The sequence below is a fragment of the Mustela erminea genome, chromosome 7, assembly GCF_009829155.1.
Source record: "Mustela erminea isolate mMusErm1 chromosome 7, mMusErm1.Pri, whole genome shotgun sequence".
NCBI lineage: Eukaryota > Metazoa > Chordata > Mammalia > Carnivora > Mustelidae > Mustela > Mustela erminea.
Genome location: NC_045620.1, coordinates 80,668,585 through 80,693,541, shown reverse-complemented (window position 1 = coordinate 80,693,541; position 24,957 = coordinate 80,668,585). Strand labels below are relative to the sequence as shown.

The 24,957-nt window shown below is 34.6% G+C and overlaps 1 protein-coding gene across 4 annotated transcripts in view; it reads left to right on the top strand.

The window, feature by feature from the left end:
- The window catches only part of USP34 (ubiquitin specific peptidase 34), a 244,320-nt gene that overhangs the window by 140,777 nt on the left and 78,586 nt on the right, over window positions 1-24,957 (top strand). For all 4 annotated transcript variants that reach the window (XM_032352232.1, XM_032352230.1, XM_032352231.1 and 1 more), the window contains 11 exons: window positions 730-856; window positions 953-1,100; window positions 6,509-6,609; window positions 6,831-7,040; window positions 10,872-10,997; window positions 12,020-12,142; window positions 12,278-12,361; window positions 12,884-12,970; window positions 19,034-19,234; window positions 20,784-20,866; window positions 24,887-24,927. In XM_032352232.1, the coding sequence (XP_032208123.1) occupies window positions 730-856; window positions 953-1,100; window positions 6,509-6,609; window positions 6,831-7,040; window positions 10,872-10,997; window positions 12,020-12,142; window positions 12,278-12,361; window positions 12,884-12,970; window positions 19,034-19,234; window positions 20,784-20,866; window positions 24,887-24,927 (1,331 nt within the window). The remainder of the gene's footprint in view (window positions 1-729; window positions 857-952; window positions 1,101-6,508; window positions 6,610-6,830; window positions 7,041-10,871; window positions 10,998-12,019; window positions 12,143-12,277; window positions 12,362-12,883; window positions 12,971-19,033; window positions 19,235-20,783; window positions 20,867-24,886; window positions 24,928-24,957) is intronic.

The window sequence follows — 24,957 nt, the reverse complement described above, 5'->3', positions numbered from 1 at the left end:
TTTGCTCTACTGTGAAAGCTGGACATTGGATTGCTTCTAGGATGTCAAGTCCATTTATTTCCTTACTTTTCATCCTTCTAGAATTGCTGATTAGTTTTTGACATTGATAATTCTTTTCTTAACGAAATTCAGGTATCCTGGATCCTGTCTTCAAACAACTGAAAATCAGTTAGAAAACTGACAGTATTTAGTGAGTGACCTTGCTAGATGCTTTTCTCCCTTAAGATTAGTCTTTGTGGTTTATTTTATAATTTTAGCAGTCATGGAATCAGCTCTCAAATTCTGTTAGGCATATATGTACTAGGATACGTTTCTGTCTCTGAAAAATGTTGCTAATAACCTTTTTTTCTCCTGTGAATGTAGGAATGAGAACTTACATTTCACTTCCTGGATTAGTTTGTTTGAAATCTCCTGCTTCACTACTTCCCATTCTCCCCCTTTAAAAAAAAAAAAAAAAGATCTTTTTTTTTTTTTTTTAAAATAACGTTCTTAATGGGAAATTTTTTCCTCAATAATTTTTCTTGTAAACTATCTTTTAAGGAATTCTTAGCTGTATTTACGCATTTAAGTTGGCGCAGTATGATGAATCTAAGCTTAATGCTGTAGAGTAAATTGGAATGTGCTAGAAATTTTTGTGGGCTTTTTCCTTTTGTAAGATGTTAAAAACTCTGTAAAATTAAGGTGGTTTAAAATGATATTCTTCCTGTGTGTGGTTTTTCTGTGTTTTAGGTTTGCGTACCATCTCAGACAGTGGCAAATTGAAGGCACTGGTATTAGTAGTCATTTGAAAGCACTGAGTGACAAACAGTCCCTGCCGCTAAGGGTTGTATGCCAACCAGCTGGACTTCCTGACAAGGTAGTTATATAATTTTAGTTTTCAAATTGATAACATTACCCAGTTCAAATATCTGTTCTTGTTATATTTTTAAATTGGTTGCATCTCATATTTCAGATGACTATTGAAATGTATCCTAGTGACCAGGTAGCAGATCTTAGGGCTGAAGTAACTCATTGGTATGAAAATTTACAGAAAGAACAAATAAATCAACAAGCTCAGCTTCAGGAGTTTGGTCAAAGCAGTCGAAAGGGAGAGTTTCCTGGTAAGTCCCAACATTTTAAATTTTCATAATTACTAGATTCTATTATATATCAACTTAGAACCTTTGCTTCTTTTAAGAGTATCAGGCATATTCATGGCTCCCCTCCTTTTGGTAGGGTGCTATTGATTCACAGAGAAGAGTTAAGAGTTCCTACAGATGTTATTTGCAAATTTTTTTTCTCATTTTTCTCAAAAAAAATTTTACTTTTGAAGTTATTTGATAAGCAGTTTGGGAATTACAAGTCTTATTTTCCATGTACTACTTAAGTACCCAGTTTTACCCAATAAAATTTTTTGGTCATTTTGGTATATTTTCTTTTATTCCCCAGAGCATATGAAAATAATACACCCTTAAATCCTACCTGTGGGGGGCGCCTGGGTGGCTCAGTGGGTTAAAGCCTCTGCCTTCGGCTCAGATCATGATCCCAGGGTCCTGGGATCGAGCCCCACATTGGGATCTTTGCTCAGCGGGGAACTTGCTTCCTCCTCTCTCTTTCTCTCTCTGTGTGCCTCTCCACCTACTTGAGATCTCTGCCAGTCAAATAAATAAATAAAATCTTAAAAAAAAAAATCCCATTTGTGGTATCTCCCCTTCCCTTCAAAAGAGTATCACATTGAGAAATTTTTCATATAGCTCCAAAAAGCATATTTGATACCTCCATTGCTGTAACCACTAGAGCATTTTTAGTGTCTTTCCATAGCACATAAAGTGTGAGCTAATCAGAGGAACAACCATGAAAGCTGTTAAAATTTCAGACCTTTAAATTTTAAATGTAACAGGCTGTATGTATATTTAGAAAAAAAAAAATCTTAAAGTTTAAAAGCTGCTTTTTAGGATTTTTAATTTGCCTATGTGCAATGATAATTCTTTGGCATCTTTTAAAGTATCAGATCTTAAGTATTTTTTCTTGAATAATTAATAAATATTCTTGGTACAATAGAATAGATGTTGAAAAGTTTCCCTACCCCTATCTCTAAGCCACCTGTTTCCCTTTTCCTAATATATATGTTGTTGTTGGTTTCTTACATATCCGTCAAGAGATACCAAGAAGTAATGTAAGAATTATTTATGTATGTAAAACATAAATGGTAGCATTCCATTTATAGTGTGTATAGGAAGTTGCTTTATTCTTTTTAAACATACATATTCTGTAACGTGGTACCATGATGTGTTTTACTTATCCTCTATTAATGGGCATTTGTTTGCTATTTACGAGCAGTGCACAGAGACTATCCCCACACATACATCATCTAATATGTGTTGGCTAAATACCTAGTTATGGAATTTTCTGGTCAAAAGGTATCTTATGTTGAAATATATTATACACAGAGAAGAGAATATGAAGTGAGTAATAATAAAATGAAAACTGTCCATGTACATACCATCCTAATTAAGAACTAGAACATTTTTAGAAGTTACTTGTGTATTCCTCTTTAATATCCTCTTTTCCTCTTCCCTCTAACACTATCTTGATTTTTTAGTTAATCGTTTTTGTGTGTGTGTGGTTTGTGCGTATGTGCGTGTTCTTTATACCTTTACCTTGGGTATATATATTCCTAAAAATATGTTATTTAGTTGCTGTGTGAAACAGATAAGCCTAAATTTGATAGATTAAGGAAAGGGGGAGAACAGTCTTCTTGTTCCTAATGTGCTGAAATTTTGTAATACCCATTCTGAGTATTTGGCCTGTTTTCAACAATTGTGATGGGTACCTTACTATATAGGTTGGCACCTCTTAGTTTGGCAACTTGTATCTTTAAGTTTGAGGGTATTTTCTTGAATTAGTTTATTGATTTCTTGTCTGCTGTTTAATTTCTTTCATTATCTATATGTTTTCTCTCTTGGACTGTTCCAAATTTACTTATTTTTCTTATGTTTCATTTCTTTGGCTTTAAACATTTCTTTGGCTTTAAAAGATGTTTTCACCTTTATTTTGCTTTTTTTCTTTTGAGTTTTCTCTGTCATGCTTTTAGTATCTAACATCTCTTTGTTCTCTCAGTGCTCCTGTTTTCATGGTTCAGATATCTTTGAGGCCATTGTTATTTTTTTAAAAATTATTGAATCTTTTAAAATTCAGACCCATGGTTCCTGCATTTTAAGTAGAATGTTTAGCAAATTATATGATTATTCTTTATTAGTTTCATCTCATCTTTTCTCTCTTCTACCATGTATTTATCATTTTGGCATTCTTCATTGCCATGTAGAGATCAAAATTTCCATTTGTTTTTTCTCTCTCTTTTTTCCCCCCTCTTTCTAAGGAACTTCTTTTAAGAATGTTTGTATTTCACGTCTTTCAGTGATGTATTTTCTCAAGCTTTTGTTGGAGGAAAGAGTTCATCTTACCTTCTATTTTGAAGGATATTTTCCCTGTACATAGGATTGTAGGTCAAGGATTGTTTTCTTTTCAGGACTTAGTAAATAGTTAAACCCATTGTTACTTGGTTTACAGAGTTTCTGATTAAAAGTGCTTGTTTTTTTTTTTTCCCCCTTTTATCCTTTGTATATACACTGTGCTTTTTTTTTTTCTCTTATAAAGATTTTATTTATTTTAGTGAGGGCTAGAAGGCACATACATGTGGAGGGGGAGGGAGAAGAAGAAGAAGAATCCCAAGCAGACTTAGTATCGAGCTTGAGCTTGGAGCTGACTCAGGGCTTCACTGCAGGATTCTGAGATCACAACCTGATCCAGAATTAAGAGCCTGACACTCCTCCAACTGAGCCACACAGGTGAACCCACCCCCTTTTTTAGGGGGTTGTTGAAGAGAGATTCTTAAGTGCCCAGCAGGGAGCCAGAAGGTAGACTCAGTCTGAGAACCCTTAGATAATGACTTGACCTGAAATCAAGTGTTGGACACTTAACTGACTGAGCCACCTAGGTGCCCCCGCAGTGTCTTTTCAACTGTGGTTGATTTTATTTATTTATTTATTTTTTTAAAAAGATTTTATTTATTTATTTGACAGAGAGAGATCACAAGTAGGCAGAGAGGCAGGCAGAGAGAGAGGAGGAAGCAGGCTCCCTGCTGAGCAGAGAGCCTGATGCGGGACTCGATCCCAGGACCCTGAGATCATGACCTGAGCCGAAGGCAGTGGCTTAACCCACTGAGCCACCCAGGTGCCCAACTGTGGTTGATTTTAAAGAAATTTTTTGTTTTGGGTTTTAAATTTTTTTAAAGTAAGCTCTACTGCCAATATGGGCCTTGAATCCTCTACCAACTGGGCTTGTCAGGTGCCCCAAGAAATTTTGTTGTTGTTGTTGTTGTTGTTGCATTGGTTTTCAGCAGTTTGATTTTAATGTGCCTTGTTGTGTTTTGTGTATATGCACTTTGGGTAAGTTCAGCTTCTTGGGTCTTTGTGTTTATATTTTTCACATTAGATAAAGGTTAGCAATTGTATTTTTTTCAAATATTTTTTCTTTTTCCTTTTCCTTTGACCTAATTTCTAGGCCCCTATATTAGTGTATCCTAGACTTTTTGTTAATGTCTCACAGATCATGGAGCTGCTTTTATTTTCCTTTTCTCCTTTCCCTCTCTTTTTCCCTTTGTTTCCCCCCCTTCTCCCACCCCCACCCCCCGCTCTTTGTCAGGTGTTGGTTTTCTTCCTGTGTTCAACCAGGATAAATATAGATTGTAAGCCTGCATCTGGATTGAGATTCATCTTTTTGGGGGTCTTACTAGCTGCCACAAGTTCATTTGCTTTTCAGCTTGCAAACTTAGTTGGTATTGTCTTTTTGCTTTGTTTCCCGGTCTAAAATTAGTGAAATTTTGAAAATTTACTTTATTGGAATTTCAGAGGGTAAAATATAGATGTGTTAATATATCATTGTACCCTAAGAGTTTTTCCAGATTTCTTGTTACTTTTTCTGGTCTCGAAACATTTACTACATTAAGATTTGAAATATTTAAAAGGTAGTAACTCTTTCTAGAGCTCTTAAGGAATAAGCAGTTTGGTTTTTTTCCTTTGTTTTCTTTTCCTTTTCTTGGGCAGGAAAGCAACGTTTATTTTGAGCAATAGCAAAGTGATAGTACAAAGCTCCCAGGAGGGAGGGGACCTGAGAGAGTTGCCCTCATATGATAAAAAAGATGCTTTCAAAAGTGGCAAAAGATAGAAAGCTGTTCAGTTAATTGTAAAAGCCAACTCAACCATTATAATAAAAAGTTAATGTGTAATTCAATGTATAGGCCTGTCTGACATCAAGTAGAATCCAAAAGCCTAAATAAAGTATTAGTCATCTTAGTTCTCTTTTGGAACAGTTATACATGGTTGGAGTATCTCATGCACTTGGAACAAAGCCAAGTGTAAATTATCTTAACACTTCATCATAGCTAAGGCTGTTTTATTTCAGTATTTTGAAAAAGATGAGCAGTCATGAATTGTATTATTATCTTGATAAAGTGGAAAAGACATTTTAATAAAAGTCTGCCGAAGTATTGTAAGTTTAATGTAGAGCTTCTGTTGAAATACATAAATGAACACTTAACTACGTATATCTACTTGGCATGTCTCTGTACAAATATTGTAGAGATACTGTTAATTTTATATATTCTATCTAAAATCATAATGGAGTTTTCATTTTAAATTTGATGAAATTATTCTGAATCATAAACTGTGTGGATGAACTAAGCAATATCAAAAGTGCTGAGAGAAAAACCCAAAAGGGTAATAGAGAAATGAATTTCAATATTAGCTTTGAAAATATTTAAAAATTATGGGGTGCCTGGGTGGCCAGCAGATTAAGCATCTGCCCTTGGCTCAGGTCATGATCCCAGCTCCCTGGGATTGAGCCCCTCAGCAGGGAGCCTGATTCTTCCTCACCCTGCTACTCATGCTCTCTCTCAAATAAAAAAATAAAATCTTATTATAAAATATTTTTAAATTATAGTAACGTTTTGATGAAGAATTATATCATTATGGAAAAGAGTAGCCTTATTTCATTCATTTCTAAGGAGCTATGTAGTATCTGTCCAGTGGAATTTTTCCAGATGAACTTAATAAAATTCAACAATCTTAAGGTTTAAATTATTCATTAGGTATTTCATCATTTTGCTTAATTTTCTACTCTTATCAAGCATTTCCTGTTTAAAAAAATTTTCATGGATTAAACAATAAATTCGAATGCCTGTTCTACTGCTGGAACCACATCTCTGAATGTAATAAAATGTCTGCCTTTATAGAACTGGGTTTTATTTTATTTATTTTTTTTTTTTTGAGGTAAGACCAGTAAATATGTAATGTCAGATGCTCGTAAGTGCTTTAAAGAAAAAACAGAATAAGGGATTAATTCAGTGAAATGAGGCTCTTTAGATTGAGTGGTTAGGAGGAAGGCTCACATAATGTAACCATATATTTGTGTCAGCACATAAGTTAGCTTTTATAAAAATGTTCACTTAACGTTTTCTCCTATTTTTAAGGAGGACTTATGGGACCTGTTAGGATGATTTCATCTGGACATGAGTTAACAACGGATTATGATGAAAAAGCACTTCATGAGCTTGGTTTTAAAGATATGCAGGTACATACAAATGTGGTTTGCATTCAAATGATCTATTGACTATTATATTCAACAGTTAAATTGTTGAAGGTATCCTTCAAAAGCAGTTATTATTGCTTTTGTTTTAAGTGTATGTGAAGTTTGTGTGTGAAGTTATTTTATACTTCTGAGATTTAGTAAACCAAAACTTGATATGTCTAATTATGTGTTGTTGTTTTCCCCCTTTGCTGTTGTTTTTGTAGATGGTATTTGTATCTTTGGGTGCACCAAGGAGAGAACGGAAAGGGGAAGGTGTTCAGCTGCCAGCATCTTGCCTACCACCTCCTCAGAAGGACAACATTCCGATGCTTTTGCTTTTACAAGAGCCTCATTTAACTACTCTTTTTGATTTATTAGAAATGCTTGCATCATTTAAACCACCCTCAGGAAAAGTGGCAGTGGAAGATAGTGAGGTGACTTTATCATTTCATTTTTATAGTGTTTTATTTGTCTTTCAAGTGGAAACTAATTTTCCCAGTAATGTCTTTTAAGATTTTATTAGAGCATTTGTGCATGTGCAGGGAGAGGGCCAGAGAGAGAGGGAGAGAATCTCAAGCAGACTCCCCACTGAGCGGGGAGCCCATCAGAGGGCCCAGTCTCATGACTCTGAGATCTTGACCCAAGTGGAATCAAGAGTCCGACACTTAACTGACTGAGCCACCCAAGTGCCTCATTCTCAGTAATCTCTTAAGAACAATAAAATCCAGGAACCCATTTATTCATTCATTAAGTATTTAAGTGCCTATTATGATCTGGTTACAGTCTTTTAAGTATTGTTTTATAAGGATCAAAGTAGGCACAGTTTCAGCCTTCAGTCCAGTGGGGAAGACAAATAATTGATATGCCTGGCAGATAGTTTCAGGTAAACTAATAGCTAAATTTTAGATAGAGGTAGCTGCTAATACTAACATTATTAGGGAGTAGTGATAAGAAACTCATTTATATATATTATTTGGTCAGGGAAGTTTTCTCTGAGGGAAACCATATGTGATCTGAGCTAGAAAGATGAAAAGGAGCCAGCAAAATAAGGAGAATTGAGGGATCATCTGCACACAATAATCTCATTCCTGAAGCCCTTCATATAAGGAATCAGGTCTAGGAGTTGTTGGAGAGCTAATAATGAGTGGAATGTGGAGGGTAGTGGGAGAGGAACAAGATTGGAAAGGTGAATAGAACCAGACTGGCTGTGGCAGCTTGCTTCCATTTTACTCATAGTAAGGTGAATAGCAGTAAACTGTTCTAAGCTCCTCCGCACAGGTTCTGATTCTGGTTTTCAAGGTAATAGATTTATTTGGCAAGAATAGAAAAAGCAGCGAGGATCCTAATGCACTAATCCAAGGAAGATTTCACGGCGCCCTGGAATAGAATGATGGGAATGGACAGATAAAGTTGATTTAATTGGATTGCATTAAGAGTGGGATAGACTCATGTTCAGGAACAAGGAAAACTGGAGATTGTGTCCAGGATTGTCTTGACCAACTGGGTAGATTCCATTTGAGATGAAGAATGGATGTTTGTGGGACATTAAGTGGAGATGTCAAGGAAGTAGTTGGATAAATAAGTTTGGAGCTCAGAGCATGGGCTTGGTCTGGAGAAATAAGATATGCGTAATCACTATAAAGATAGTATTTGAACTCTAGAGAGTATATGAGATCACCTAAAGGATTCAGTATTAGTCTGCTGACTTTGTTTTTTTAAATGCCTTTAATTAAATGGACTTACTCTAAGATGATGTTCATTGATGTGTTTCATGCCATGAATTATTTTGAGATTGACATTCAGTGCTACTGTTTTTTTCTACTATTCTGCTTTCTACTATTCTTTAATCAATTGCTACCATTCTTTCTTTCTCAAGAATGTTAAATGACTCTTTTCCATGTTTCCAAAATGTGTTTGATCATGGATGCATGGTAGCTGCTGTTGAGTCCTCTGTTCCCCATAGCCTTTTCTCTTGTGGTGGCACATTTTACTAAAATTCTTTAAAAATCTGGAGCATGTGGGTGGCTCAGTTAAGCATCTGTCTTCAGCTCAGGTCATGATCCCAGAGGCCTGGGATTGAGCCCCACATCAGGCTCCCTGCTCAGCAGAGAGTCTGCTTCTCCCTCTCTCTCTGCTCTTCCCCTTGTTTGTGCCATCTCTCTCTCTGTCAAATAAATAAATCTTTAAAAAAATTTAAAGATTCCTTTAAAAATCCTTTTGTTCAAGTAGAATAATCAGTAACAGATGGCCTTGAACCTTGATTTTTTACCTTTTGCTGCAAATACTTAATGACTTCATGTCAGCATCATTTGGGCAGTTTAAAAGCAAGAAAGATAATTAGAAAAATTCTTCACTTTTCTGGGAGGTGGCTGTGCATGTGTTATGAGAAATTAGGGTGGGGGAACAAATATTTGGGGAAGGTTTTGCAAAAGGGGAGTCTTGTAAATTGGGTCTAGCTGGGGGATCAAAGAGAAGCATTACAGATTCACAGAAAAGTGAATGCATGTTTGAAATACTGGGAGCATGAGTATAATGTAATTTTTTTAAAAAAAGACCAAAAAGGAGATTGGAACCTGTACCACAAAGGGCCATATGAGATTTTTCTTCTTTGTAAAATGGATTGCCATCATCATGGAAGGTTTTAAAGGAACAAAATGAAAGCTGTTATGGGCTATTGAAAACAAAGTTTAGGTGTTACTGTGGTGGACATTAGAGAAAGACTGGAGGTAGGAGGCCCAATTAATAAGCCATTGTGATAGTCCACCTGAGGCCTGAACTGGGAGAATTCATTTTATAGTAGATACTTGCTGGACTTTGTGGAAAACATGCCATTGTCAATGTGGGGTGTCTTTGTTGTTAAGACTGGTGTGGTCTTGCAGAAGGTTATAAAAATAAAAATAAAGGGTAGGGCTTTTTAATCATAACATGGCATATAGTCATTTACACCTGGGGTTTTTTCCCCCCTCATATTTTTTTGCATAGAATACATCCTTTTTTTTTTTTCCTTTCTTTTTTTAAACTTGGTGTTTACAAAGAAATGGATTCTTTTTTACTGAAAAACTTTCAGTGCAATTTCCCCAGCTAAATCAAAAATGTTACTTTGGGTTGCTTTTCTTCATCAGGATGAGAAAAGCAAAGGATACCTTGAAGCTCCAAGATTTGCTTGCTTTCAATGTATACTAGCTTTGTATCATTATACATAAAGAACTAAACTTTCTATATGTAGAAATGGCATTCTATATATAGAAATGACATCCCATTATTATAGTGTAAAAAATCATTATGGCAGCAGCAGTAAAAGACTTATAAAAATTCATACTCTGGAAAATTCTAAAATGGTAAATTTTAGCTTTAGTTGTTTTACCTCTTGAGGTTATGCTTTAATTTTTTAAATAAAAGAAACCTACTTCTTACATACTTTCTGATACATTCTTTGGGTTACTATTATCTCAGGATCTTAAAGAATTCAAATATAGGGGTACTTAGGTGACTTGGTCACTAAGCATCTGCCTTCAGCTCAGGTCATGATCCCATAGGATTGAGCCTCGCATCAGGCTCCCTGCTCCAGGAGCTGCTGCTCCCCTTGCTATGTGCTCATGCGCTCTCGCGCGCTCGCTCTCTTGCTCTCTCTCTCTCTCTCTGTGAGATAAATAAAATCTTAAAAATAGAATTCAGATTTAATAGATAATGGCAAAAAGTAGGTTCTTTAAAATTGTTTGCTTTCCTCTTAATTCTCTGCTTATCTGAGACTGGAGAATAAGGTATAAATGTAAAAAAGAAACAGCTGTACTCCTTTTGCCAGATGTGAGATTAAGGATTTAATTCACCATCACCAGGACTTTGTCCTAGTTAGAGTAGTGACCTGCAAAGAGGAAAAAGTTGGTAATGTTCTTGAAATTTATATGAATGGCTTTGTAAAACAGATGTTTTCACTTCTATTTGAAACATCTCCTAAATGAAGTGCCAAGATTTACAGGTTACTTTTTTTCCAAAAAACGTTCAGTAACAACAGGTTGAAAAACTACTACCTTGTCATGATGATCAATTTATTGAATAAATGTATTTGTTATTTGTAAATAAAAAATAAAATAATAAACAAAGGTATAGATTATTTATCATGAAACATATGGTTTATTTCTCACTTTTAAAGTAAGACTGAAAAATATTATCAAATTTGATAAGGGTTTTATGCAAAAAAGTTCGAGTGTAGGGTTTTTTTTTTTTAAGTGATCTGTCTTGATCAGCAGTTGTTCTTATTTGTGTAGAGCTTAAGATGTGAAGAACTTCATCTTCATGCAGAAAATCTCTCTAGGCGTGTATGGGAGCTACTGATGCTTCTTCCTACATGTCCTAACATGTTGATGGCATTCCAGAATATCTCAGATGAACAGGTAAACCCATAAAGTCTTTTCACTGTCCTAGAGGATGGCACCATTTTACATTTCTCCAGTGTATGAAATTGCTTGTTGACCTATATCCTCAATAAAATTTTGCCCATTTAATGGGTAAAAAGCACCAGTTCTTTTAATATTCATTTATTTGTTAGTGAAGTTGAATAATATAGGCCTAATACAAGGCTAAGGTTCTCTAAAATTATCTTTAGAAAACATAATTTGTCTTTATATTAGTACTTTTTCATAGTATGTTCTGTATTCCGATACGGTCATGACCTCACGAGTGTGTTAGATGTCTTTGTTAAAGATGTGTTAAAATTAGATTAATTTTTAAAGAGCTGTGTAATAAAGGGTTATTTTGTGGAGATAACCAATAGAACACTTAGAGGAGGAATGGAAAAACAGTGTCCTAATGTTGTACGCTAACGGTTTTTTATGATTTGGTTCTTGGCCACGTGATTTCAGAAGGTCCTATATCTCAAATAATTTAGATGTGAATACAGTTGGCCTGGCAAATGGTGGTTGATGACTCAGAGTAGTTCTAATAATGTTGTTGTCAAAGATGTATGTTGTGTGAAAGTCACATCATAAATTGAGATTAGAAAAGAATAATATTTTATGATTTATATATTTGTGACTTAAATGTGTAGGTGTGACTTTATTAAATATAGATTTTATTGCTGTATCTTTAAAAGTTAAAGCATTCAACTAGGCTGCACAGTGCTTTCATTGGAAAGATGTTGAATTGCCTCATCTGTTGTGAGGGTTAACAAGATCGATTTCTTTTTTGTATGCTGCTGTTTGTATATTAATTTTAACAAAATTTAATGAATAATTGGTGTTTTAAGCATACTGTGAGTACCAGTTATACACTGGGTCTTCATATGTTTGAAAATATTTCAGTGTATATGTAATATTTGAGTTCTTACATAGCATCACTTTCTTTTAAAGTTATTTTGGGAGGGATCCTTTAGTAAGTTGGTTTGAGAAAACCTGTGTTTTTCTTTTTTTAATTTAAGAGTAATGATGGACTTAATTGGAAAGAACTTCTCAAAATCAAAAGCGCTCACAAGCTATTATATGCCCTGGAAATTATTGAAGCACTAGGAAAACCTAACAGGAGGATAAGGAGAGAGTCAACGGTAATTGAGTGTCCATTCTTACCCTGAAATATTTGTATTTTGTCTGAAGCTGAATTCCAGAATGTGTTATTTTTCAATTCTAAAATAATTTTTTTTTCCTGCACCTGTTCTTCCTTTTTTTTGCCATTCCCACAGGGAAGTTACAGTGATCTTTATCCAGATTCAGATGATTCAAGTGAGGATCAAGTGGAAAATAGTAAAAATTCCTGGAGTTGCAAGGTTTGATAATACGTGTTATGTAGTGTATTGATAAAAATTCTCTCTAATTTTCTAAAACTAGGTATCATAATTATTAATTGGTTTTAAACTAATTTACTATTAAAATAAAGCTATTACTATTAAAGTTTAAAAATTGTGTATTACTCAAAATCACAGTTAAAGGTGAGATTATTTAATGCCTCGGTGCTGTTGTTTTTAGCACTTACTTTTTTCCTTTATTGGAATACTTTGTTAGGACATACTAATGTCTGCAATTAAATGGTCAATGGAATATAAAAATATCCTTCTAGATATTTGCAAGAATCTTTTTAAAAATCTTCTTGAAAATAAGATGTGTTATTACTTTGCTTAGAAGTATTTTGGTTATTTAAATCAGAGTAATTTCCTAGATTAAACGTAATCTTTTACGTATGCATGTACATAAACATACACACGTGTATTCAGTTATTCAATCAAAAAACAGCTTTTTATGACATTTTGTAGCTGTGTCTCTCTTACCAGTACTCTCACAATTGCTTACAGTTTGTTGGTGCTGGAGGGCTTCAACAATTACTAGAAATTTTTAATTCTGGAATTCTGGAGCCTAAAGAGCAGGAATCCTGGACTGTGGTAAGTCAGAGTTCACTGTTTAAACCAGTCCATAGTTGTTCTGTTTTTAAGCACTTCTGTTTTTCATTAGCAAGTATAACTTTTGCTACGTGCTTCATTGTTACAAGGAAGATTATGGAGTGTAGTAAAATCGATTTTTTAAAAAATAGGGAGTCTGATAAACTAATTATTCTTGAAGAGTTCTTCATGTCAATTCTGTTAAACTTTTAAGTGCCAGAATTCATGACTCTGAACTGTGGCTAATTCATAAACATTTTTCCTTTGGGTTGATAAATTACATATGAACAATTATATAGTCTTGAGTGTTTGGATGCTTTTAAAAAATTGGTTTACAAACGTACAATTTTGAAAAACACCCTTTTAAAATATTGCTTTGTTTTGTTTTGACTATTTCTTCATTTATAATAGTGCTACTCAAATAGTGTTTCCATTTGTGATTGGTCTGAGATGAAATAGGTGCAGAAATTGGAAGTAAGCCTTCAGAAATTATAGCTATTGAACATTGCTGCAGAATTTTTATAGCATTTCACAAAATTATTGGTCCTCAACAAAATGGAACTTTTTTTTTAAAGGTACTTTTACTTTACCACTGTTAACTTGAAGAAGCACTATTCTGCAGTATCAGGAAAATAAAATTGTGGAATATTAAAAAATTGATACTGCTATAACAAACTGCACAATCTGGTTTTGAACTAAATGGAATAAATGCTCCATTTCCTGACCTTCAACAAAACAGAATAGCATTATCAAACATACCATTCAAATATTAATTTTTTAGTACTTGTGTTTTAGAATTATCGTGGAACCTAGGAATCAAGTGTTCTTGATTTAATATCAAGTTAATAAAAGAAGATACATTCAGAAAACCTATTAATGTGTACTAAGATGTTATTCTTACCACTGGTTTTAATACTTTTATGTATTTTATTACTATATTTTCCTTTTTAGAATACTCTGTTCAGTTATTAATTATTGTAGTTCTGTGAATTACATTGTCTGTTGTTTTATTGTTAGTCATGTCTTTATTCCCCCTTCATCTCTTAGAATTTTTTTTTTTTTTTAAAGATTTTATTTATTTATTTGAGAGAGAGAGATCACAAGTAGGCAGAGAGGCAGGCAGAGAGAGAGAGAGGAGGAAGCAGGCTCCCTGCTGAGTAGAGAGCCCAATGCGGGACTCGATCCCAGGACCCTGAGATCATGACCTGAGCTGAAGGCAACAGCTTAACCCACTGAGCCACCCAGGCGCCCTAGAATTCTTTTTTTAAATTTAATTTTATTTTTTCAGTGTTCCAAGATTCATTGTTTAATGCACCACACCCAGTGCTCCATGCAATAAATACGTGCCCTCCGTAATACCCACCACCAGGCTCACTCCCTTCCCCAATCTCTTAGAATTCTAGTGTGCCTTAGTTCTTTAGCAAAGTGGGAGAACTTAACCAAAATTTTGAGTGAGTAGTTATGTGTCATTTATAGGAATTTTGTTTATAAACCACTCTAAGTTCAGTTTTGAATAAAGTTTATAGGGAATCCAGCATAAGCCAGAGGTTTTTTTTTTCTCAGTTTCCTTTGAAATTGTGGATACTTTTGTGAGGTATTATCTATGAAAAAATTTTAACTACTGTATATGACACATTGTGCAATGCCTGAGATGCTAAGCATGCCTGAGATTGCTTCCTAGTCAGCTAATATCCACTATTTATAATGCATGTCTCCTAACATATTATAGAATACTTAAAAATTCAGTCATTCTTGTTAGACAATTTAATTTTTTTCTCTTTAAAATGAATTTATTTGAGGTATACTTTCAAATTAAAATTTTTTGAGGTAGAATTCACATATAGTAAAAGTCAACCTTTTAAAAAGCAGTGATTTTTTAGTACATTGACAACTGTTACCACTAATGCCAGAACAAGTTTCATACCCTTAAAAGAGAAACCCCACACTTACTCGCAGTCACTCCTCATTTTTTCCCTGAAACATTTCAGTCTTGGGCAGCCACTAATCTAATCTACTTACTGTCTCTATGGATTTGCTTATTATGGGCATTCTATATAAATGGAACCATATAATACATATATGGTCCTTTGTGACTGGCTGCTTTCACTTAGCATAATGTTACGTAAGGTTCATTTTTGAAAGTAATGTGTCATCTAAGGTCACAAATATTAATGAGTATGTTTTCTTTTAAGAATTTTACAGTCTAAAAATTTTTTTACAGTGTTTGGGTCTTTGATCCATTTGAAAAATCTTTTTACAGTGTTTAGGGCTTTGATCCATGTAAGTTAATTTTTGTGTGTGATAGGAAGTTGAGGTATAGTTTTCATACAGTAATTAATGAACTCATTTTAAAAAGTAGTTTAAGTTTTGAAAAATGTAGGTATTTATGTAATCCACCAACAGAAACAAGATATAGAACATTTCTATTACCTCAGAAGTTCCACCCTGCGTCGTGTCCTGGTCCCTTCCCCGCCACCGAGAGAGAGCAGGAGAGAATGAAGGGGAGGGACAGAAGGAGGGAAGGAGAGAGAATCCTGAGAAGGTTCCACACCTGACACTAGGCTTGATCTAACAACCCTGAAATCATGACTTGAGTGAAAATCAGGAGTCAGACACTTAACTGACTGAGCAACCAAGGCACCCCTCCACCCTGGTTTTTTTTTTGTTGTTATTTTACCATCAGTTTTCCCCATTCTCCCAACCAACCAGCCCTAAGCAACCACTGATTTGCCTTTCGTTGTTATAGATTACATTTGCATTAATAGAATTCCTTATAAATGGAATAAAATGGTATGTGTTCTTTATATCTGGTGTCTACGCAACATGTATTTTGAGGCTAATGAATACTATATGTATTGGTTGGTTGTGAGTTTTTATTGCTGTGTAGTATATCCCTTTATAGTACTTAATCCACTCAACTTACTGATGGACATTGAGTTTCTGGTTTTGGGCTATTAAGAGTAAAGCTAACAAGCATTCATATTCAGGTCTTTCTGTGTATATACGTTTTTGTTTCTCTTGGGTAAATACCAAGAAAAGAATTTGCTGAATAATATGGTAAATGTAAAATTAACTTTGTAAGGAAACTGCTGAAGTGTTTTCCTAAGCAGCTGTACCATACAGTGTATAAGCATTCCAATTGCTTCATATCCTCAGCAACAGTTGCTGTGGTCAGTCTTTTTAATTTGAACCTTTAAACTAGGTATGTAGTATCATCTCATGGTGCTTTTGCTTTGCATAATCTCTGGTGACCAGCAGTGTTGAATATCTTTACATGTGCTTTACATGACTATGCTGGTTTTTATTTTTTTTTAAATCGTTATGAAAAACATTTAACATTTATTGTCTTAACCATTTTTAAGTGTGTAGTTCACTGGTATTATACACTTCCCCTTGTAGTGGAATTGTCACTACCATCCATCCCCATTACTATTTTCATTTTTAAAAAAGATTTATTTATTTATTTATTTATTTGAGAGAGAGCACGCACCGAGGGAGCGTGAGAGGGAGAAGCAGATTCCCCTCTGAGCAGAGAGCCCAATGCGGGGCTCAATCCCAAGACCCTGAGATTATGACCTGAGTCAAAGGCAGATGCTTAACTGATTGAGTCACCCAGGTGCCCCTGTTTTCATCCTGTAAAATTAAAACTATACCTATTAAACAGTGTCTCCCTATTTTCCCCTCTCCCCATCCCAAGACAAACCACCAAGACAAACTTTGTCTCCATGATTTTGAGTACTCTGAGTACCTCCTGTAAGTGGAATCATATGGTATTTTTCTTCCTGTGACTAGCTTGACTAGCAGATTGTCCTCCAGTATCATCCTTACTGTAGCATACTACAGAATTTCCTTCCTTTTAAGGCTGAATAATATTCCATTGTATGCAGTGTATACCACATTTTGCTTATCCATGCATTCATCGATGGACATGGATTGCTTCTCTATTCTCTCTTGGTCTGAGTAATGCTGTTATGAATATAGATGTATAAATGTCTTAGAAACGCTGCTTTCAGTTCTTCTGGGTAAATACCCAGAAGTGGAATTGCTGGTAGTTATGTTTTCAGTTTTTTGAGGAACCACTGTACAATTTTCCACAACAGCTGTATCATCTTAGATTCCTACCAGTAGTGCACAAGGGTTCTAATTTCTCCCTATATTTGCCAGTAACAGTTTAATTTCTGATTTTTTGGTATTAGCCATCCTACTGGCTGTGAGGTTGGTTTCAATTTGCATTTTCTTAATAAACAGTGAAGTTGAGGACCTTTTCTTGTGCTCATTGGCCATTTGTATATTATAGTTTGCCAATATCTTCTCCCTTCTGTAGGTTGCTGTTTTACTCTGTGGATAGTCTTATGCACAAAATTTTTGTCTTTTCTTTTATTACCTGTCCTTTGGTGTCCTATCTAAGAAATCATGTGTCCAAATCCATTGCCGTGAAGCTTCTATCCTGTTTTCTCCTAAAAATTTATTTTATTTTATTTTAGTTAATTTTCATATATGGTGTTTTAGTTTATGCTTTTGCATATGGATACTGATTTCTCACTACTATTTTTTGAAAATACTGTCCCTTCTCCCATTGAATGGTCTTGGCACCCTAGTCAAAAATCATTTGACCATGTAAGGGTTTATTTCTGGGTGTTTTATTTTATTCCATTAACTTTTTAAAATGATTTTATTTATATATTTGACAGAGATCACAAGTAGGCAGAGAGGCAGGCAGAGAGAGAGGAAGAGAAGCAGGCTCCTTGCTGAGCAGAGAGCCCTATGTGGGGCTTGATCCCAGGACCCTGGAATCATGACCTGAGCTGAAGGCAGAGGCTTGAACCCACTGAGCCACCCAGGCGCCCCTTGACAGTGTATTTTAAACAGAGAAGTATTTAATTTTAAGTTAGTATCCTATCTAAGAAATCTTAGTTTGAAGTCCACAAGGATTTTCTCCTGTTTTTTCTTCTATAAGTTTTATTGTTATCATTTGCATTTAGTTCTGTGATGCATTTTTTTTTTAAAGATTTCATTTATTTACTTGAGAGAGGGAGAGAGGGAGAGAGAGAAAGGGTTAGCAAGGGAGAGGGAGAAGCAGGCTCCCCACCAAGCAGGGAAGCCTGATATGGGCTTGATCCCAGGACTCTGGGATCATGACCTGAGCTGAAGGCAGACGTTTAACCCACTGAGTCACCCTGGCGCCCCATGTGATGCATTTTGAGTTAAGTTTTGTATATGTAGAGTGATGTTGAGGGGTTGTTTCTTTTTCTTTTTCTTTTTTATATGGCTGTTCAGTTTCCTAGCACCATTTGTTGAAAGGGCTGTTACTGAAATTTCTTGGTATCTTTCTTGAAAATCTGTAATACACTATTGCTGAATTCTCTTCCCTGGTACATTGGTATAGCTGTACAGTTTGGCAGTGGGATTAAAAAGATAGGAAAGTAACTGTTGAAGAGACTATGAAACTCATCTTACACATAAATGATAGTAATTACACATAAATGATAGATATATATGATATATAAAGGAAGTATTTTTAAAATTTTAAAGTAAAGCTTTAAATCAGTTAGAAATTTTCATAATACATAATATTTTACCAAATACTTCTTTTATTTTAAATGTACTTACGTAAAATGCAGAATTTTCAGTTGAGGTTTTTTTTTTTTTAGAATTCTTAAGAATTCTTTGGCTCCAAAATATTGGATTATATGCCACTTGCATGGGGAAACAACTTAAAATACTTTGTCTCTTAATTCATTTTGGTGATAGGTAAATTATATCTTTGTTTACATTATAGTAATTTTTTAAAAATTATGATATATTCTGAGCAGTGTATTTTTTTAAAAAAATCCTGTATCTGATATTTGTATGATGTTTTCTTCTTTACTTAGTACCTAGATGTTTTCTTTTTTAAGATTGGATTGCTACTCTGTATAGTACATGAGTAAGTAAAATTTCTTTAGCACATTGATAAAATACTAGCTATAATTATTTTTTACTTTCTAGCTTTCAATTTCAGGTTATATAGTGGCCATGTTAAATATTAATCAAAATAATGAAGTGACATTTTCTTTTTATCCACAGTGGCAACTAGACTGTCTTGCTTGCTTGCTGAAGTTAATATGCCAGTTTGCAGTAGATCCATCTGATTTGGATTTAGCTTATCATGATGTCTTTGCCTGGTCTGGTATAGCAGAAAGCCATAGGAAAAGAACTTGGCCTGGTAAATCGAGAAAGGCTGCTGGTGATCATGCCAAGGGTCTTCATATACCAAGATTAACAGAGGTAAAGTACAGAAGTTGCCATTAAATTGTAGTAATGAATTCTGTTTGTGTCTTACAAAGTTAGAAATACATTAATGCAGAAGAAATGTAATCCTAGATTACCACAATATGGCCTAACAGCTGAAGTGATATCTTCATTTTTAATCCAGTGGTAGTAATTATGAAATAGTAATATTTTTCAGATCTTTATCCAAATTGGAGGAATGAATTGTATGCCATTTTGATGTTCTCCAGTTGTAGGATTTAGTTAATCATTTACACCCAGTAATTTATATACTAAATTTTTGAGGGTCCATTTAGGGAAACAATCCATTCCAGGTATTTTCAACAGAGATTTAAAATAAAGAATTGGTTTCATATGTCTGCATTGGGGGTCTAAATGTACAAAAAGAAAATATTGACAGGTAACCGTTCAGCACCCCTAGTGTTTGTGGAACAGATAGGAAAAGGTTGGAGATATGAGAAATGAGGTTATAAGGAAGGATCTTGTTGACCTAGGATTGAGGCATTGGAGGAAGGGGTTCTGTTACTATTCCTGAAACCAAATGGCTTCTCCTGGGTTAAGTACTTAACAGTACAATGCTGTCAGAAAAAGCAAGGAAGTAATCTCTGTTCCAGGTTGACAGAACCTCATAGGAAACCACCTGTAGATAGTGAGGAAGGACACTGTTTTTTTTGCTTTTTCCATAATTTACTGTCATGCATTCTTTCATTTGCTTCCCTTAAAGCCCTTTCAAAAGGTTCAAATTCCAATCAGACTTCAAAATTTCTAACCTAAACAGCTTTTCTTGAAGCTGTCCTGATTTCACCAGGGAGAGGTTTAATTGCTGCTCTTTGCTTTTGCTCAGGTGGCACATTGTATTAAATATGTTACAGTGCTTCCTCTGTTATCTGCTGTACTGGATTCCCATTTCCAGTATGGGAACAGTGCTTATAACACAAGTACCCAGAAGGGTTCTGATCTATAGAAGGGAGTCTGTAATTCTTTATTTATATAAATTAGCAAATTGTTTTATATAGAACTGTATAGAACATTATATAGAATTCTCATCATACAGAAAAAGTAGAACCTAAAAATTAAATATGTATTATTATCATATACCTTGAAAGGTTGCAGACTAAATTTTGAACCTCAGGATTTTCAGTCTGGAATCTGTGCTCTGTATTCATTCTTTTCTCTATTTAGTTCAGGATGGTTGAGATTATCTGCCACTGGTTGGCTTTTTTCCCCCTTATGTGAGGGTAAAACATGTTTAATTTTGATCACCCCAATGAACCATTGACATGTGTAATATATTTTTTTCACCCACCTGGGTGACCTGTAAAGAATTTGTGGATCAAATATAAAGAATAATTTTGCTTCTGTATTTATAAATTTCCTTTTTTTTAGTTGCTGTTCTTAATTTTGGTTATAAAATTCTCAATATTGATATTTTTATAATATGATATTCCTTGTCATAGACAAAAAATAATTTGGAATCTTGGGTTAAAAATGCATTTTTGTGTTCTAGTGTATTTAAAGATTTTTTTAAAATGTTTTTCTCTTAAAGGTATTTCTTGTTCTTGTCCAAGGAACCAGTTTGATTCAGCGACTTATGTCTGTTGCTTATACGTATGATAATCTGGCTCCTAGGTATGAAGTTTTTACATAATAATGTCTGTATTTGTACCAAGAATATAGTACTTTAAAGCTTCATTTTGAAAAAACTTAAAAGATTAGCAGAAAAGTTGTTAGGGTATTTTAACTCTCATATTGTTCATTTTCATTTGTGTGTTATTGACATTTTGCCAATTTTATTGCGTAATTGTGAGTGTGCATTTTCAGTGTGTTTGTGTGCACATATTTACATATTGTCTTTAATTTTGTGAGAGTAAATTTCAGATACCATGACCATTTACCAATAATACTTCGATATCAGGACATTTTCTTAATAATTTGAGTAAAAGACTCAAATGTAGGGAGTTTAACATTGCTCTGACAGTATTATTTAATGTATAGTCCACTCTCAAATCAAATTGTCCCATTAATACTCTTCATGACACTTTTTTTTTTTTTCATGACACTTTTTTCCCCCTGGTCTAGGATCCTCTACTGCATTTAGTTATTTCTTCCATTTTCTTTTATCAGAGATACATTCTTAGGCTTTCTCTCATGATGCTGACATTTCTGGGTACTTCAGGCTAGTTCTTTTATAAAGCATCTTTTAATTTAGGTTTTCTAATTCTAACAGTTTTGATTGTTCATGATTAAATACAGATGATGTATTTTTAGCAGAAGTACTCCATGAGTAATGTGTCTTTCCCAATACATCCTGCTGATGTCAGTTGGTCCCCTTATTAGTGATACTAACTTTTATTAGTTTATGTGGTTTCCTGCAGGTTTCTCTACAATAAGGTTACTGATTTTTTCCAATTAAAAGTGACCTGTGGGAAGCTGCTTCTCATAAAACTTTTGTTCATTGATTTTTAGTATTCAGTGATGATTCTTGTCTGAATCAAACCTTAAGAAATACTTGTAAAGTAGTGATTTTCTCTTAACCATTCATTTTATGTTTATTGGTTGACATTCTGTTATGTGGAAGAACTTTGTGTTCCTCCCTTTTAGTATCAGTTTGAATTCATGGATTTTTTTTTTTTTCCCCACTCTGTTTGTTGTGGGGAACATGACTATTAATTACTATTAATTACTGTTCACTTTACTCAAATTGTACCTGAGTTTGCCTCCTCAAGCTTGTTCATGTGTCCTTTTGACATATTCTTATTATTTGTGGTGGAAGAGAGGAGTCCTTTTTTATTTTACCTATCACTCTTAAGATCTTCAAGGCATGTAGTTTTCTCTACCTTAGTCCTGGAATCAGCCATTTCTTTTAGAAGCCCTATTTACTGATGGTGGGAAACTTCCCAAAATACGGGCTCTTGGTGGATTTGTCACTACTGAGATTTCCTTGCTTCTAGGCCCTTGGTGAATAGAGCTGGAAATATGTGTATATGAATATATTTTGGGCATGTAAATATCCCGTTTATTTGGGCTATTTAAAAAAATAATGTATGAAATTTTGATATAGATAATTGCTGACTAATACATAGGAACATGACTATATGCCTTATATAATCACGTAAGTCATGTTAAAGTATATAAAATTAATTTCTCTGTATTCTGTAGGTGTTGCCATTATACTTGAATGATTTATAAAGCTAATGTAAACACGCTTGAAAGTGCTTGACCTTATTTGTGGTTAATAGCTAATAGCTGGATTTTAAAAAAAAATTTTTTTTTTAAATTTTTTCCCATTGAGTTTATTTATTTATTTTTTAAAAAGATTTTATTTATTTATTTGACAGAGAGAGATCACAAGTAGGCAGGCAGAGAGAGAGCGGGAAGCAGGCTCCCCACTGAGCAGAGAGCCTGATGCAGGACTTAGTCCCAGGACCCTGAGATCATGACCTGAGCCAAAAGCAGATGCTTAACCAACTGAGCCTACTAGGCGCCTCTAGCTAAATAATTCTTAACCCTTCCTCTGTGTCCTCACTAACCCATGCTTTATTATTACACATGCCGGGATATATTGAGTTTAACAAGGCCAAATCATTCAGTAACTGTTTTAGTTCGCTTTTAGTACATGAGAACTAAGAACTGTTCACTTGACTTGGTTAACCTTACACAAGGAAAAATAAACGTGTGGGTATGATCAAGCTGGTTCACTCTGTGGCAATTCTCGTTTTTCATTCTACTAGTTCCTTTCTTAAAAAACATTTAACCATCTTTGTAATGTGAGCCCATTCCCTTTGCCCCCCATTTTTGTTTTTTTCTCTAGACCTGTTCATGCACTGTTATCTTTTCCATAGGTCCTCACCTTGATTAATATGGTGCTAGGTTTATATCAGTTAAGGCAGCTAGAGCATACTTTTTTTTTTTTTTTTAAAGATTTTATTTATTTGACATACAGAGATCACAAGTAGGCAGAGAGGCAGGCAGAGAGAGAAGGGGGAAGCAGGCTCCCTGCTGAGCAGAGAGCCCGATGCGGGACTCAGTCCCAGAATCCTGGGATCATGACCTGAGCCGAAAGCAGAGGCTTTAACTCACTGAGCCACCCAGGTGCCCCTAGAGCATACTTTTTTATAACAAAAAAATCTTTTTTTTTTTTTAAAGATTATTTATTTATGTGAGAAGGAGAGAATGAATGAGCTGAGAGGAAGGGCAGAGGGGAGAAGCAGACTCCCAGCTGAGCAGGGAGCTGAGGCAGGGCTTGATCCTAGGATCATGACCTGAGTCGAGTCTTAAGGCAGATGCTTAACCAACTGAGCTCAGTTGGTGCACCATCAAAAATCTTCTAATGCTGCATATTTAAAAAGTGGATGGGTAGGTTGCTGTTGGTAAAGTTGGTTATATCAATATGATAATAACTAAACATGAAACATGGACCCATATGTGATTTACAAGTTTTAACTTCTTAGTACCTTTTACTTTTATTTTTTTTTAAAGATTTATTTATTTGAGAGAGAGAGAGAGAGTGAGAGAGAATGCATGTGCATTAGTGCAGGGAGTGGGAAGGGAGAGGGAAGACAATCTTAACCAGACTCTGTGCTGAGGACAGAGCCAGGATGCAGAGCAGAAGTCAGTCTCGCTACCCTGATAACAGGACCTGAGCTGACTGAAACCAAGAGTGGGATGCTTAACTGATTATACCATCAAGGTGCCCCAGTACTTTTTTTACTTTAAATGAGTAATGTAGATAAATCTTGTTTTTTGAGATTTTGAAAGGTGTTTTATTAATTATAACAAAGTGAGGATGCTAGAGAGCAGTGCCTTTCCTTTTTTAAACAATTTATTTGTAAGACAGGCAATCCCCATTTATTGGTTTTGCTAAAATGAAAGTTTTAAATACTTTAAATTGAAGTAATACATTTTTCACTGAAGTAACTAAATGTGTGGAGAAAAATGGATGTAAAATAATACAGAACTAAATTAGTTTTCTCTACTTTTTAGTAATTTGCTTTTAACCATTTCTGATAGAAATTGGCATTAACAGGAAGGAAGGGCATTGTATGTTAGTGTATGACTATTTTTAAAATTAGAAGTCTGATGTTTAGAATCTAAACCATTACATCCTTTCTGTTTGTAATACACCTCTTTAGTAAGTAAATCTTTTTTTTTTTTTTTTTTAATTTTATGTATTTATGTGAGAGAAAGCGAGAGAGTGTGTAAGCATGAGCAAATGGGGAGGATGAATGGGAGAGGGGATAAGGAGGCTCCAAGCTGAGCACAGAGTCCCCTGCAGGGCTCAGTTTTATGACCCCAAGGTCAGGGCCTGAGCTGAAATCAGATCGGATGCTTAGCTGACTGCACCACCCAGCTTGCCCATCATGAGCATTTCTTGAGGGTTCACTTATTTCAGTCAATACTGTATTCACTCAGATATTGTTTGTTAAATCTGAACAGTCATATGGAGTGGTCTGTAATATTTTACCAGTGTTTCTTTAAAAGATAAAGACCATAGGAAACATATGTTTCTTAAAATTTATTCTTTTTCTGTGGAGGGTACATTGCATAAACTTTAAAGGATATGTGGTAATAAATTGAGTCATTTATATTTTATTGCTAAAATTAATTAGTGGTGGTGGATTTTTTTTTTTTTTTTTTTTTACTTTACAGAGTTTTGAAAGCTCAGTCCGATCACAGGTCTAGGCATGAAGGTAAGTAAGGGTTCCACAAAACTAATTTTT